Genomic DNA, 15,741 nt, shown 5'->3' with positions numbered 1-15,741 from the left:
AAAGGCTACCACACTGTATTTCTCATCTTGAAAGTGTTAGATTTGGTTTAATATATACATATACTCATTATTCATAGAAATTAAGAAATACTTTTCCTTACATTTCTAGTTAAATAGTGCCTAGAAGTGACCTCGATTTTCTCATTATTTCACTGAGTCCCTAGACTATAATATGTATACCATTTAACATATGGTTAAATAAATAATCATCATGTGCCTTTTGTTAAATTCCACCTTCCCCTCTAAACCCCAAGGTAGTCTATTAAAGATGAGAAAAGCATAAACAACCACCCAGCACTAAGATGTGTATCTCATAAAGTCCTATAGAAGTTTCTAGAAACATTATTCTTTTGATGAACAACTCTCTATATCAAAAGCACTGTCCTATTCACAAATGAATTCTAGATAAATAATATCTTTAGTTACTATAATTGCTGTCATATTATCTGATGTAAATCTTCATAATGATAACAAAGTCCTTCGTGTGTTATTTAATTATATCATAAATAACCTTGAGTCATGTGTTGGCTTGATGTCTCAGGGACATGTGTCTTGTGTCCATGTGCCATGTGTTTATGAGTTCCTTTTCCCTCTATCCCAAACATTCTTCTCCTTTCCATAGGGTATGTTTGTGTGAGTATGTACATAAACATATATGTGTATATAAACATGTGTGTGTATGTATTCTTGTCTTTCTGTCTTTTAGGTGGTTAGGTTTAATTTTAGCATTAGCTAGAAGCCCACAGTTTGCCTCGAAATGCTTATCAGTTTCTAAAAGACATTTACAGGGACAGAGAGGCACTAGGTTTGATAGCAGTAATTGTATTTAACTTGTAAGATACAAGGCTATTTATCTTGTGGCTGTGAATTCACAGAAGAGAAAGAAGGGTTGCCTGATAAAACAAAAATTAAAGAAAAAAAAATACTACGCACCCTCTCAACACTCTCCTATCGCCCAAGACCATTAAACAGTAGAAGAGACTTTCATCTGATAAAGCCCTTCCCATCCACGTAGATGCGATGCTAGGAGATAAAAGAGAATTGTGAAAAGAAAGAGGCTACCAAAGTCTCATAGGTCAAACCAAGATGTAGAGGAAAGCAAACGTCATAAATGCACAGGGAAGCGCTAACTTGTAACTTGGCAGAAACTAGAGAGAAAAATTCTGGGAGCCTGGCAAGTACCAAGGATCTCTGAATGGCTCCTGATCTGTAAAACGGGAATAAAACTAACATCAACCTCAAGGGTTGGTATCAAGGGTAGATAAGATGTTGTGCATGAAGTGGGAAGTATGTAGTAAATGCTCAGAAAGGGCAGCCATCACCATCGGGATGATTTTGGTTACGATGGTGGCATCTGCCTTTTCTATGTCTCTGGGATAACAACCCTATGAATCAAGTGGGGTGATTATCTCAGTGCTGTTATAACGACAACATACATTAGATGAGTTCAGAAGGTACATGAAGGTAAATGCCCATTAATTTATTAATGATGTAAATAGAGATTTACAAGACAAGTAAAAGGAAGTAAGAGACAGTATGTTCTAGTCCTGCGCTGCCCAATACTGGCCACTAGCTACCAGCCTCATAGTGCTGGCCTGAGGACTGAATGAAAAAAAAAAAGTATTTAAATCTTCAGTGCCTAGGACGTAATAATTGCACACTAAAAATAAATTTTCAGGGTGTCCCAGGTAGCTCAGTCCGTTAAGTGATTGCCTTCGGCTCAGGTCATGATCCCGGCCAGGGGTTCTGGGATTGAGCCTCGTGTTGGGCTCCCTGCTCAGTGGGGAGTTTGCTTCTCTCTCTGCCTCTGCACCGCCCCTCCCCACTTGTGCTCTCTCCCTCTCTCTCAAGTAAATAAATAAAATCTTTAAAAAAATTCAAAAATACATTTGCAGGGCCTCAGTCATATCAGCCACATCACAAGTGTGGCTACCCACGGCTAGCAGCTACCATGTTGGACAGCGCTGCTAGTCTGTCTGAAAGGAGAAGGAGACACATATTTAGCTTTCTAGATACCAGCAGTTCTCAAACCTAGCTGCGTATAGAATCACCATGGGGGCTTTTTAAAACTGCTGATGCCTGGACCAATGCTTCTCAAATTTGACACGACACACGAATTGCCTGAGTATCTTGTTAAAATGCAGATTCTGATTCAGTAGGTCTGGGGTGAGGCCCAAGATACCCCACTTTTAACAAGTTCCCAGGTGATGCTGGCGCTGCTGCCCCACGGACCACGCCCCATACCAATTAGATTACCTGCGCCTGGGGCCTGAGAACTGGCAGTTTATTAAAAGTTCCCAGGAGAATCTCATCTGTAGCCAAGTTAAAGAACACTGCTTCATAAAAAAAATATCCAGTGAAAAGAATTTTGTAAACACTTTTTCGCCAAAGACCAGCCCCAGCAAGCTGAAAGTCCCTCGGAAGTAAAAACCCACGTACATGTGAATCCAAATTCATTCCTGACAAGCTGGATTAATTGATACATTCTGTGACCAAATGTTCAAAGAACTTATTTATATAAGATGGTTTTAAAAGGTACCTAGCAATGTTCAAATACATTCATTAAGTAAGCCTTTCTCTTGTTGCCATTATATCTCTACAGTCTCGAACACGTGTTCAAATACAGCTTTCCCTCGATTGTATTTATATTTTCTATTCCCTTGCAGGACTTCACTATCTATGTTGTTTTTTGTTTTTGTTTTCTCCCCCTCCAGTTGAACTGAAAGTAACACTAGTCCTGAACGGATGAATGAGCAAGTAGATAGGGCTTGTTTTAATGTGTGCTTCAAATCTGGCAAGGCCTCAAATGTTTGCAGGCAAAGACAGAAAGAAAAAGGAACAAAAACCTCCTGGGTAGGAATTAATGAAAACCCAAGACCTGAGAAATTTCAGCATCATGTCAAGTACATGGACTTGTTTTTAACCCTTCAAAATCTCAATAATCTAAGATGAGATGTGGACAAAGAAATCTCTCTTATTGCACTTTGAACATCACTAAGCACAATAGCAATGTTTTTGCTCTCAGTCCCTATAAAGATATGATACTATGGAATTTGACACGTTCAAATATAAGAAGTTTTCTAATCTCCTGTCCTAGAAGGAGAGCCACTTCTCCACCCTTTCCGTGTTCTGAGCTGGGTGGTCAGACAGCATTCAAGCTCAGGTCACCAGGGGCATTTTATTGACTGGAAAAGGGGAATCCAATCAAGAGCCTTTCAAATGAGTTGGTATGTAATAACAAGAAAAAAAGAGAAAAAATTGAGACCCTGCTCTCGTCAGTACCATCTGTGGTGGGAAGATGGAAAGTCCTACACATCAGAGCTGCTTGTCAGCCTTCATTTTCCAGGAAGCCCGTCTTTGACCTGAAAAGCCTCTTAGGGCCCCACACTCAGGGTTCTAGTAGGCCTGGTGACACAGCCAGCCACCCAGACACAGCAGAGAGGATATGGAATGATCCGAGTCAGCTCAGCCTCCCAGGGGACCTGGAGCTGGGGTCAAAATTAATTCCTCATGCCTTTCACCTCCCCTGCCTTGTCGCCACTACTGCATTGTGTCAAGACAGTAATCAGAGGCTTAATAAGGAACATTTGTCAGTGACTGGATGCCAGGTCTGGGCTGATTCTTTTTTACTTCCCTCTCCTGCTCCTTAGCCTTTCTATTTTCTCGTTCAAAGAAAGAAGCTGTATTTCAGTTCTATACCCAGAATTAAGTGATATAAGATCCCAAGAGCTATAGAAAGGTGACCATTCCTAAGAAGTCTTGAAAGAGTGGAATACAACACTAGATTGAGGGCACCTGGAAGGCTCAGTCAGGGAAGAGTCTGACTCTTGATTTTGGCTCAGGTCATGATCTCAGGGTCGTGAGACTGAGGAGTCCCGCGTCGGGCTCTGCGCTGGGCGTGGAGCCTGCGTAAGATTCTTTCTCTCTCCTTCTCTTTCGGCCCTCCTCCTGGCCTCCTCTCACCCCCACTCTTGCTCACTCATGCTCTCTCTCAAAAATAAATAAATAAATACATTAATTAATTTTTTTAAAAAAAAACGAGATTGTTCCAAATAAATGTTTATCCTTTAAAAAAATAAGAAAAATAAAAATAAAACTAGAATGTTGGACTTTCCATTACCGCTTTCCAATCTAGGCAATGATGTATCACGATGACTGCTTCAAATACTCAGTATTCTTTCAATTGCCTCATGGAAGCACATTGCCATTGTTGTCAGGACGGCTTGGACTCGAGCCTTTCAGCACAGCAAAAAATTTCTTTTTAAAAGGATTTTCGACTTCACATCTCATCATAACCACCTTTGTGTGGTTATTGGTACTGACCCATGTAATAGATACTTTAAAAAAAGGAATAAGCTTACGATGACACAAGAAGAGAGATGCTCATTTCTATCCGTGCATTTTTCAAAATATCCCCCAATTTTTGTGGGAACAAGAGTAGAAATTGTGCCCAGTTGAGAACAGGAGAATATGGTCTTAGTGCTGTCCCACATTTACTATGTGACCTTAGTAAAAACATAGCACCTTCCTGGGTCTCTTTTTAAATTTGAAATGGAGAATAAGAATGTCCACCCTACCTAATTTATGGGCTGTTTAATGGTCACAGTGAAGAAATCTGTATGAGTAAAGATGTAATAGTAAAACAATGCTACCCAAATATTTGGTCATTCTCATAGCTAACACTGATTATCGACCTAATTAACATTTTACATACATTCACTCAATCTTCATTTAAGCCCTGGAAAGTAAGTATTAACACAACCCCATTTTATAGACCGGTAAACCAAGGTTGGAAGGTTAAATAGCTTGCCTAAAGTTACTGAGGGGAAACTGGATCCACAAATAGGAAGAATACACACTTGGAGAACCAAGAAAACAGAGTAAAAGATGAGGATGTGGGGAGAAAGAATGTATGCTCAAAGCATTATAGTGATAAGAAAAGAAAAATCAAGAGTGTTAGAAATTCTTACACTTATTTTATGGTATACTGTTATTGTATTTTGAATTGCATATGGGGAGAGGCACCAAATAATTCAGCGCTTAGGGCCTTTCAAGGTTTTAATTCAGCCTGCCTTAGACTCACAGCTGATGGCACCAAGATACCAACTCCAGCCAGGGCACTCCAAGGCCCATACTTCTTTTTTTTTTTTTTTTAAAGATTTTATTTATTTATGTGACAGAGAGGCAGCCAGCAAGAGAGGGAACACAGCAGGAGAGTGGGAGAGGAAGAAGCAGACTCCCAGCGGAGGAGCCCGACGTGGGACTCCATCCCGGAATGCCGGGATCACGCCCTGAGCCGAAGGCAGATGCTTAACGACTGTGCCACCCAGGCGCCCCAAGGCCCATACTTCTAACTGCTCTACTGCATCATGTTATGTAATAATAATAATACTTATGATTACTAAGTGACAGTTACCAACAGTTACTAGTAATAATCATTTTTAGTGGTAAGCAATGCCATTCAAGACAAGTTTATTCTGTTTTGAAAACATAGTAAGCAACCCATAATCTGGAACTAAAGATACAAAGAGATAGGTACACGGCAAAGGTCACTGGTTTTCTTACTGTGGCTTTCAAATGACCATTAAAGAGTCTTCGGCAAACTTGAGGGTTCTGTATTGGCTCAGGGCAAGTGGTTAACATCAATTTAGAAATCTTTGAAATTCCTAACAGAAACACAACAAACCCTGCAGCAGCACTAGCAGGACCAGTGATAGCGTGCATGGGGAGAGAGTGAGTTTTCTGATAAGCAGATGAACAGCTTTTAAGATCTCAGGCTATTTGGATTCCCGTGCCCACCCATGCCCCAGAGTTTAAGCATGAAACATTTAAAAATCAGGTCTATTAGTGTCTAGCGAATTTGGATGATGATAAGAATTCATAGTAGCTGCTAACACCTCCGGCTCTCTTCAAAGGCTCAAAGATAAACGCATAAGGTCATTTCTGTGCCTTGATCTGAGAAGTACTAAGTGTATGACAAGAGACTCCCAGCAAAGGCTGAGTTGGATATTGTACGGAGACTGAGATGGTAGATAAATGGGTAGGTGGGGCTTCTCATTTCAATAGCTTGGGAGTCCTGTATGCTTTTTGTAGATGGTTCCATAATCCTTAAACCAGGCACAGGAAGACTCTGGCTATGGTAGTGGTGGGGGAATAATAGCACAATTACTTCTGATTGGCTTTTAAAGAAAATTAATGCTGAATTAGGCATGAAAATTATAGCCTTCAAGTTATTCGAAATTCTTGGGCCACAAATAGGCAAATTTACTTTATGTATTTCTCCCAAGTGTGATGATTATTAGCTAAACAGCTCTTAAAAACTTCTAAAAATGTGCTTTGGGCTTCCTTCTATCTGTGTCCACTTCACTATTAAGGAAGGGAGAAGACAGCAGTAAGAGAATTACGGGGAGTTTGAAGTGTAGGAGAGAGAGGGAAACACATCATACCCACGTTAGTGAAAATGCACATTCTGAGCTAGTCTCTTGGACCCACCAGGTGATAATGCAACTGTGGAACCAAGGCCCTTAGCCAAAGTGTTTTCCCTTCCGTCCCTGGAACTTTTATGATCAGGGTTCAGGACTCTTTTGCTAGGAGAAGTGAGAGATGAAAGGGAAAGCTAAAGGATGATTTGAATGATCTCTTTAAAAGAAAGCAACCTTTCCTCCCATTGCCCTTGATTTGGCCATCTGGCTCTGGGAGTTTGCTGGCAAATGCTCCTTGACCATAAAATTCAAACAGATGATTAACCCCTCTCCCTCCCACACCAGCATGCTTGCTGTTAAAATGTCTACCAGGACCAATCTCTGAATATGAAGGCAGGCTTAGTGTAAATGAAAGAAAAATCTGGCAAAGTCAACCAAATGAATGCAACCTCACCCTTCATTTTTCTCTCATCGTTAACCCTGACTTGATGGTCATCACTTAGAGTTTTAGTAAACTTCCTTTTACAGTCTTTCTGCAATCTCTGACCATCTCTACCTTCAACCTCACCTGCCTAAATGGCACCGCGGAGTCCAGATAACAAACAGATCATCCTGTGATTAACAACAGCTCACAACAGAGATGGCACCCCTTTCCTCCACTGGTCATCATTTGCAATGCCCTGGAAAACCTACAAGTCATTGTCTTCAGTATGAGCCAGTCAGGCCATACGCTCCAGGTGGAACAAAAGAGTTCAGTGCATAGTCAGTAAGTCTCCAGAAGCTCCCTACGCTGAACCAAGCCCTAACGTGGTAACTCATCTTCTCATACCAAAAAAAAAAAAAAACATGAATGATGTGCTTAGTATTCAGTGTTCTACGATGCGGTGACAGTCATGAGAAAGTTGCCACTCAGGAGTAAGAATGGGAGAGCCAAAGAGAGTCTGTGGTCACTGAGAGTACAGCACGTACCTGTGGGATAATGCTCGTTCACTGGCCAGTTGTCCACCTGGAGTGTGGCATTGCCGCCGTTCCTGGTGAAGCGCACCACGTGATATTTACCATCATTGACGGGGGTTCTCTCCTCCTTGATAGAGATGTCAACTGTGCCAATATTGAAGACAACTCCAATTTTCCCCTGTTCCTATGATAAAGAAACACAAAAGGTATAGTGAGCACCAACCACAAGGTATAATCCCTTTAAAGTGGCTCTTCCAACTGGAGCAACTTTGTAGGCACCCAGAGGGAGCCGTCAGCATGGAGGTAACTGATAGTTTCTCCATGGGCTTTCATCCTGAACATAAAAACCAATGGTATAAAGCCACCCAGCTTGCTCTCACGGGCACAGGTGACATCATTTGATTGCTCTCCACAGATATCAAAGCTGGAAACCCCAGAACTCCCTAAGAGCTGTGTAGGGACACTGCTGTGAGAGGAATGAGGCCTATTTTCTAGGACAGGTAATTAGACCATGGACCCTAGATCACCTCACAGTTTAGATTTAGGATTAAAGAGGAAATATAAGCATACTTGCACATTCTGGGCGGGGGGGAGGATCAAGGCCAAGGGGAGGGGTACAATGAACGACAAGGAGGCAATGGCTGAGGGGCTAGGATTATAGATCAACACCTGAGGATATGCTCCGTAGGTCTCAAACCCATAGAAAACATATTCTCAGCAGAGGCCAGTGAAACTGAGCTGGGGTTTTCAGGGTCAGATGGCTGCTACTCTTCCCACACTTGTAGCCCTATTCCTAAGGCTTATCTGAAGAGGGATGAAATATTCAGGGCTACAGTTTTATGCTACATAGCAGACGAGAACCTCGATGGCCCCAAAAAAGACTTCTGGGAGGGAAACTACCATGAATGCCAGAAAACTAATACAATGGCAATGAAGGTGATGATTATGGTGAAGATAGAGGCGCGGCATCATTTGCTTCCTGTAAAGTGCCCGGAAACACTGAAACATAAATGATGTTATTACAATTCTTACTCTTTTCCTCTAGTCATTTGTTATGACTCAGAGTTGGAATTAGTATTCACAATGAGACACAAGACGAAAGTAACCTTACTGGTCAGATATCATCAGTCTCTGTCAACTTCCTAGGAAGGTATCACAGCACGCAGGGTGTCAGGAGGGATGGGTGAGGAAGAAGGAGACACCTCCATTTTTCTAGCTGTCTGACTTATTGGCTAAGCTATTGGTTGGACATTCAAGGACAATAAAATTCAGTGGTAACGCTGATGCTCTATTTGTCCACATAGTCTCTGTTATCCTCTCTGTTCTTACTCAAGAAATAGAAGGAGAATAAAAAGAAAGAGGAGGAGGAGGACAGAAGAGGGTGGGGGAGAAGGATAAGAAAGATATGAAAAAAGAAGTCCAGAAGCCATATAAACTAACTGTAGGAAAGATTTCATGGAAACTCAGATTTAGAAATTGGGTTCATTCATTTGTAAATAAGAATCCATTCAATACATAAATACGATATTTATGAAGCACCTTTTGTGCTTAAAGTCCATAAATTAAGACTTCTGGTGAGATTTTAGGCACTGGTTTCCAGATAGTTTGGCACACTTCACTTATTTTTTCAAAAGACAGGCTTTCTTCATCTTACCAATTTTCCTTTAGTATGCGAACACATCTTATTCCTGAAAAAAGAATGGACAAGTACCCAGGAGTCTTGATTTTAGAAAGCAGGCGTCTAAGCTGACTAAGAAAGGCAGCTTTCGGCATGCAAGGATGCTGTGATACGGGGCGGACATCGTTGTCTCCTTTGTGCCCAGATAGCACAGCATGCAATGTAAAACGATGCCTGCAATTCCCACATTCTGCTCTCTGCGAAAAGGAGTGCAGGTGCCTCCCCAAATGGGGACTAAATGTACTTACGATTTTGTAAATCCCTGTTTATTGTGCCACTATGTTCTCAGGGTTGTTTTTTTTTTCCACCCCTACATCTCCAGCACTAAACAAGGCACCTGGCTTTAAAATGGAGAAATGAAATTGATGATCGGTTCTTTTGCATCTTTCAAGCCCATAATTAATAATGTGATGACCCATTTGATTCTTTCTCCTAATATGCTCTAGGAATTCAGAAACGATATTAGCACGTGTCTGCTTTCCCTTACTTGAAGCATTGGCACTCATTTCTAAGGGTGTGTGCGTTTGTGTTCGAAGCTACTCGTCCTCATGCCTAAATAAGCAAGGCTCTAGTAACCTGAGTCATAACCTGCTTAGCAGAATGAGGGAACCGGAGGAGTTAAGAAACCATGACTGCAGACACCATTACTCCTCTGCCCACCCCGCAAATGTGGGCTGTTTATTGCACCGCTGTTCTTCAATGAGAAACCACTATATAAATCCTGGCTGCACGGAAAGGGCTGCTGGTGATTCAATTCACCTCTGAGTCACTAATTAATCACGGATGGAGAACAGTTTTAGGTAGGGAGAGAAGACCTTTAAACCAGCAGCTTTTCAGCAACAGCAGTGCCATAGTACCGTTCTGGCTCAGTGAGTTGGCTGATCAGCGAGATATATTCTCGGGCAGATTTTCTGCAAGATCCATAATAGATTCAGGGGAAGAAAAGATTTAATCTCTGCCAGAATAAATATTTGGTCCTTATCAGAGGCGCCACACATAGGCCACTGCAATCACTGCTTTGGAGAGATCTTCTTAATCCTGCTAGCGCCACCGCCAATGTCAGTGGAGACCCTTAACACAGATGTTTCATTGTGTTTCCCCACAGCGGTAAATGTGGCTGTGTTAGACCTCAGATGTGGTCTCTTTACTTGCAGTAATAAGATTTCATCACTGCAACCTCCTTGTCATTTGTCATGGGACCACAGTGGCATTATAATCTGTGGCTAACTGCTTTGTCTCAGTTCATTATAAGTCTTATGGCAAGGACCCATACAGTTGCCTAAGCTTGAATCCATCACGCTCAGCTACCACAAAAATAAACTCTGCTGGCTCATGTGTCCAGAGAGGAGATGATTTGAGGGATAAAAAGCATTGACTTTGGAGACAGCCCTCACTGACCTTTGCACAAGTTACTTAACTTTTCTGAACCGTTTCTTAGCAATAAATGATGGGGACAGGATACCAGCTTTCCAGATTTGCTAGGGCCATTAAAAGGCTAAAATGATACGATTATAATGACTGATATGACAGCACTTTATAAGTAATAAAATATTATCCAAATAAAAGGGATAAGTGAGATAAGGAGAAGGAACAATCCAAACATTTGGCCATATGTCACACCCTGTGAGCACTGAAGAAGCTAATTGGTTCAATAGGATAAACACGGTTTTAGCATGGCATGGTTCAAATAATACCTCTCTCCAGCTCTGAAAGCTCTGTGACCTTGGGCAGGTCATTTAACTTCTGATTTCCCTACTATAAAGGGATCTGTGGAGGAAGGGAAAGGCGAATTGCTACCTTTGAAGCTTGTCACGAGGATTTTAGGAGAATACATATGTGTGAAACTCCCAGCACGTGGCTGTGCGTACTTTGGGACTTCAGTAAATGTCAGGCATCTTTTCCCTTTCTTTCCCCTCATTAGTGTAGCTGAAAGTGGTGGTGTGAACTAAGGGCTGGCTGGTTTGGCGATAGTGCCATCAAGAAACATTGTAAAAAATAAATGTAAATTTTAGTAAACAGAACATTAAAAAACAACATTTGCACGGTTGATTTCCTGTCACAATTTGGTAGTTGCTCTCTCTTCACATTCCTTGGTGTCTTTTCTAAGCCTTTCCAAGGCAAGCAAAGTGTAACCGCAAAAACAGCATGACTATAAATTTTAATAACTCCACACCCATCACCACTAAAGTTGCTACCAAAGGCAATCACTTCAATCTATGTTCTTCCTTGATATTAAAAACACAGACAAGTGGTAAATCAGAAGACATTACCAAAGAATTCTCAAGAGCAATAAAAAAAAAAAAGTCTGTTAAAAAACAACAACAACAACAAGACTGAGCGGCACAAGAAAACAGCTGTCTGTAAATAGCCAGTAAGTCATTCTTCCTCAATAATGACTGCTTACGAGCCCACCTGGTTCCTCAAATTAGTCCGGCTCCAGCTTTCTGGTCTTCCATCAGCCACATTACAGCTGTTGCTGTGGAGGTGACCCATGAGATACTGCGAACACCAGGGTCAGGTTTCAGGAGCCGAGATGCACAAGGGCAAGAAAAATCCTCAGGAATAAAGACCTCCCCGCAGGCAATCTCTACATTCACTCCACAGCGCCCCCAGGGGGAAGGCAAAATGCACCATCCACTCTTTGAGACAACTGCAGCTGACAGAAACAGAATTGGGACTCTCAAAGGTATGCCTGAGAGACGTGCAAAGGAAGCCGTTCTCAGTATCTTGACTTCTAGGCTTCCCACAGAATCTGTGAGTTCAGTGCTAGGCAATAATACAGGAAGAACGACAGGTACGTGACCCTTCTTGGGACCAGACACCGCCAGGTCTGGCATACCTGTTTCAAAGCCTGTGTCACAATAAATAAAACAATCCGTGGCAGCGCTTACTACATTTTTCTAGTTTCCCCCCATTATCGGCTCATAGTAAGAGAGGATTTCTAGGTCCCCTTGTGATGTGTACGGCCAAGAGATCAGTGTTGACCAATAAATTAGGTGTCACTCCTGAGCCATGCATTAAACTGCTGGTGTGAGACCAACCAGAATTCTCCCATTGGCTCTCAACCCCGGTACCCAGCAAATTCCTGGCAGTGGCCTCACCAAATATTGAAGCTGCTTGTTACACAGTGCAATCCAGACTACCTTGAAAGGCAGGGTAGGTGTTTGGCAGGTGCTTCTTAATAGAACAATTTTTGAATTTTACAATTACCCTCCAGATTTTATAGGCTAAAAAGATGGAGATTCAGAGAATTGGGAATTCACACAACTAATAGAAGACGCATTTAAGATTTGAATTCAGGTCTGTCTGTCTTTAAAACCCACAGATTTTCCACCCTGTTATGTTTCAGTCACATGTATTACGTGTTGCAATTGAGTTATGTATATAAGGCACTGCATACGGCACATAGTATATACTTTATGTTTGGCTAATTTGCCTAACCTGTCTAACTGTGGGTATCTCAAATGTAGGGATATTAACAGGTGCTCAGTTAAAATGTTTGTTAAATTAATGGATAAGAGAATGAATGAATAGTGAATTAGAATTCATGGCTTTGGTAGAAAAAAAAAATGAGCTGGTAAGTTTTTATACCATGGGAGGTTAAATAGGATTTGAATAGTATATGATAATGAAGAGAATTATTCATCTATATCCACACATTTTTGCAATAAATCTTAATCAAAACATATAATCTCACTGTGCTTTATGTATGCAATCAATAAAAAACAAAAAGATGAGGTATGATTTTGATTCATCAGATAATTTTGGCTGAGAGAGAATTTTATTGAAGTTCTCTAGGATAAACCACTCTTGTGTATAGTAGAACATAGTATGGACACTTTTCATGGCTAGTCATTGTCTTTTAGTGAAGATCATCAGGCCATTCTTTCAATGTTATGGTCTCCTGTTCTAGACTCAAGATAATTGTTAGCTAAGAAGCAGGGAGTGTGTGCTTTCTATGTGCAGAGTTGTGCACTATTGAAAGATTCAAAAGATATGAGAGACTAGGTCTCTCTCTCTCAAGAAATCTAAGCCCATCAGGAATTATCCAAACTGACAAGACTCCAACTATAGAGCCTGGAGATGGTTTGGACTTCCACTATCATCCCAGGCCCCTTCCCTTAGGGGAGTGGGGAGGATTGTGTCAAGAAGGGCAGGGGAGAAAGAAAATGTCTGCTCTGGGTTTCCAGAAGACCAGTCAAGCTCCACATCTTGTTGTCCAGGTAATCTTGAGTAGGTCATTCAACTATGTATACCAAAAAAAAAAAAAAAAGAGAGAGAACAAGACAACAATAGTAACACCTGTATTAAATGGAATTTAAGAGAAATGAATAAAATCTTGACAAATTCTGAAGTGCTCCTCAAAGGACGATATAAAGTGATGTCAATGGTGGGGGTGAGGATGCTGGGGACAGCTGGGTGACCGAGAAATAGTATGACAGATGATGAATGAGTCAGAGGCTTTTGCATACATCCTACAGGATACCACTCTATTTAAAATGACTGTCTTCCATTCAAGATCATCAACTCTTGAATCTGTACAGATTGTCCCTAGAAAATTCATGTTAAATGGCTTGGAAACAAATTCTATTTTCCTAAATCTGCACAGGTCTCAGTGACCTCTGCACCCACCCAGCAAAACTGCAGCCACCTCTCCACCTACAGCTGTGCTTCTCCTGTTGTTGTGCTGACGTCTGGTTGCATGAGGTCAATCAATTAAAGCGGATTAGATCCATGGACTGAATTACGAACAGAGGGCCAAGAGAGATAAGACTGATAAATAGCTCAAGACAGCTCCATCTCTAACTCCAAGCAAAGAAAAATAAATAAAATAAGAGCGAGTATGGATGACAGCTCAGGACAACGGGAACTCTGACCCTAATGGGGGAAGTCAAGGAAGGACAAGCCTGCCAGCGCAAGTAAAGAAACTGCAAGTCAGAGCCAGGGCTCTAACAATCACTAGTCACAAATGGCCTCCTGAGTCACCATGTCCTTCAAATCCACTCTGAACATTCACTTCTAATCCACAGACCCCAAGGTCATACCAGGTGGGGTAGTTTGGTAGTTAAGTCTGACCTGCAAAGCAAAAATTAAAGTTCATTTCCGTAAAAGCCCTAGTGTTGCACCAAGACCCGGAGCAGTCTCCTGGCAGGATTCAGGGGACAGCTGGCAGGGCAGTGATGACTGCAACCCGGTACAGACAGAACATTTCCCATAAATGCCCTGCTTTCCCCCTAAATTTCCATCGCAGCTGTGAGGAACTACCCAATGGCTTTAACAAAGAGATCTCAGGCCCTGTGCTCACAGTAACAACACTATCACCCTCCAATATTTAAAACAAAACAAAACACACATTTTAAATCATCTAGAATATTATTCTATATCATCTTACATCTTATCTATAAACTTACAAAGTGTGGTCCTGGGACCAGCAGTATCAGCATCAGCACCACCTGGGAACTTGTTAGAAACATAAATTCCTGGATCTAACACCAGACCCTCTGAATCAGAAACCCTGGAGTGGGGCCCAGCAATGTGAATTTCCACAAGCTCTCCAAGTGATTCAGAAGCTTGCCAAAGTCTGGGAACCGCTTCCTTATGTCTTGGTTTCACTCGGGCAGTGGTTTCAACTGGGAGTGATTTTGTGCCCAGGGACATTTGGCAAGGTCTGGAGACATTTTTGGTGGTCCCATGTGGGGGTGGGGCATGCTACTGGCATCTAGTGGGTACAGGCCAGGAATGCTGCCGGAAATACCTGGCCCAGAATATCACTACTGAGAAACTCTGCACTAGGCAGGACGAAACCTTAGTCACACAACGAACATTTATCTATAAAGCATGTGTGGCTTGAAAGAAGCTGTTCTATAAACATTTATATATGCGGTCTGTTGTATTCCTCGCAATGCTCCTCTGAGCTAGGAAGGAATATACACACCCATGTACAATGTTACACACCCACACACCACGCATGTGTATGTAAGTGCAGGCTTGTGCATACACCCATGAGAATGTTCACATATTTGGTCTGAAATTGTGATCTAGCCCTCAGAGCACAGGATGAGCTCTGAGCGTCTAAGGATAACTGGACGTTCCCCATACTCTGTGTTGTACTCCAGTGCCTATTTTATAGATGTAAACTTGGAAGTGCAAGCTTACACGGCCAGAAAGTAGCAGGTCTGGAATACATGTCCTGTGTTATCTTCCCCGTCTGGTCTTGGTAGCCCCCTTCTCTTTTAACTCATTGCTACTAGCCCCTAAGACAGGGTCCCAGTACATCTCCCAGCACAATGACATCAGCTGATAGTCCCAAAGCCCATGTAGTCCCTTGACTCTTCTCTCCAGATGAAGTCACGTAAGTCGGTTTTCACAAAGATTGATGATCAGCGGCTCCCCTACAGAAGAGAGACCAGTGAACAGCCAGTAACCTTTCTAGACCTATCTTGTGGTTGTAAGGAAAGCTTTAGCGACTTTCCAAAGTGTTTTATTATTTACCTCTCTTTTAAGTGACAGACCGAGCGAACATAGTTTCAAGGTGAATGGGCCTATGTGAATAATAAACATCAACCAAAACTTCTGGTTTAATAAGTAACACATTCTCAGTCACTTGCCTTGATGAATTCCAAGTCTAAACTTTACACCATTTTCTAGCGGGGAAAAAAAAATTAGTATGCACATTTCAGAATT

The 15,741-nt window shown here is 41.8% G+C and overlaps 1 protein-coding gene across 9 annotated transcripts in view; it reads right to left on the bottom strand.

Moving 5' to 3' along the window:
- The window catches only part of NRXN3 (neurexin 3), a 1,691,473-nt gene that overhangs the window by 168,334 nt on the left and 1,507,398 nt on the right, over positions 1 to 15,741 (bottom strand). For all 9 annotated transcript variants that reach the window (XM_034643175.1, XM_034643171.1, XM_034643173.1 and 6 more), the window contains one exon: positions 7,392 to 7,563. In XM_034643175.1, the coding sequence (XP_034499066.1) occupies positions 7,392 to 7,563 (172 nt within the window). The remainder of the gene's footprint in view (positions 1 to 7,391; positions 7,564 to 15,741) is intronic.

This window comes from Ailuropoda melanoleuca, chromosome 14, assembly GCF_002007445.2.
Source record: "Ailuropoda melanoleuca isolate Jingjing chromosome 14, ASM200744v2, whole genome shotgun sequence".
Lineage (NCBI taxonomy): Eukaryota > Metazoa > Chordata > Mammalia > Carnivora > Ursidae > Ailuropoda > Ailuropoda melanoleuca.
Note: the sequence above shows the minus strand (reverse complement) of the source record. Positions and strands in the feature narration are given on the sequence as shown.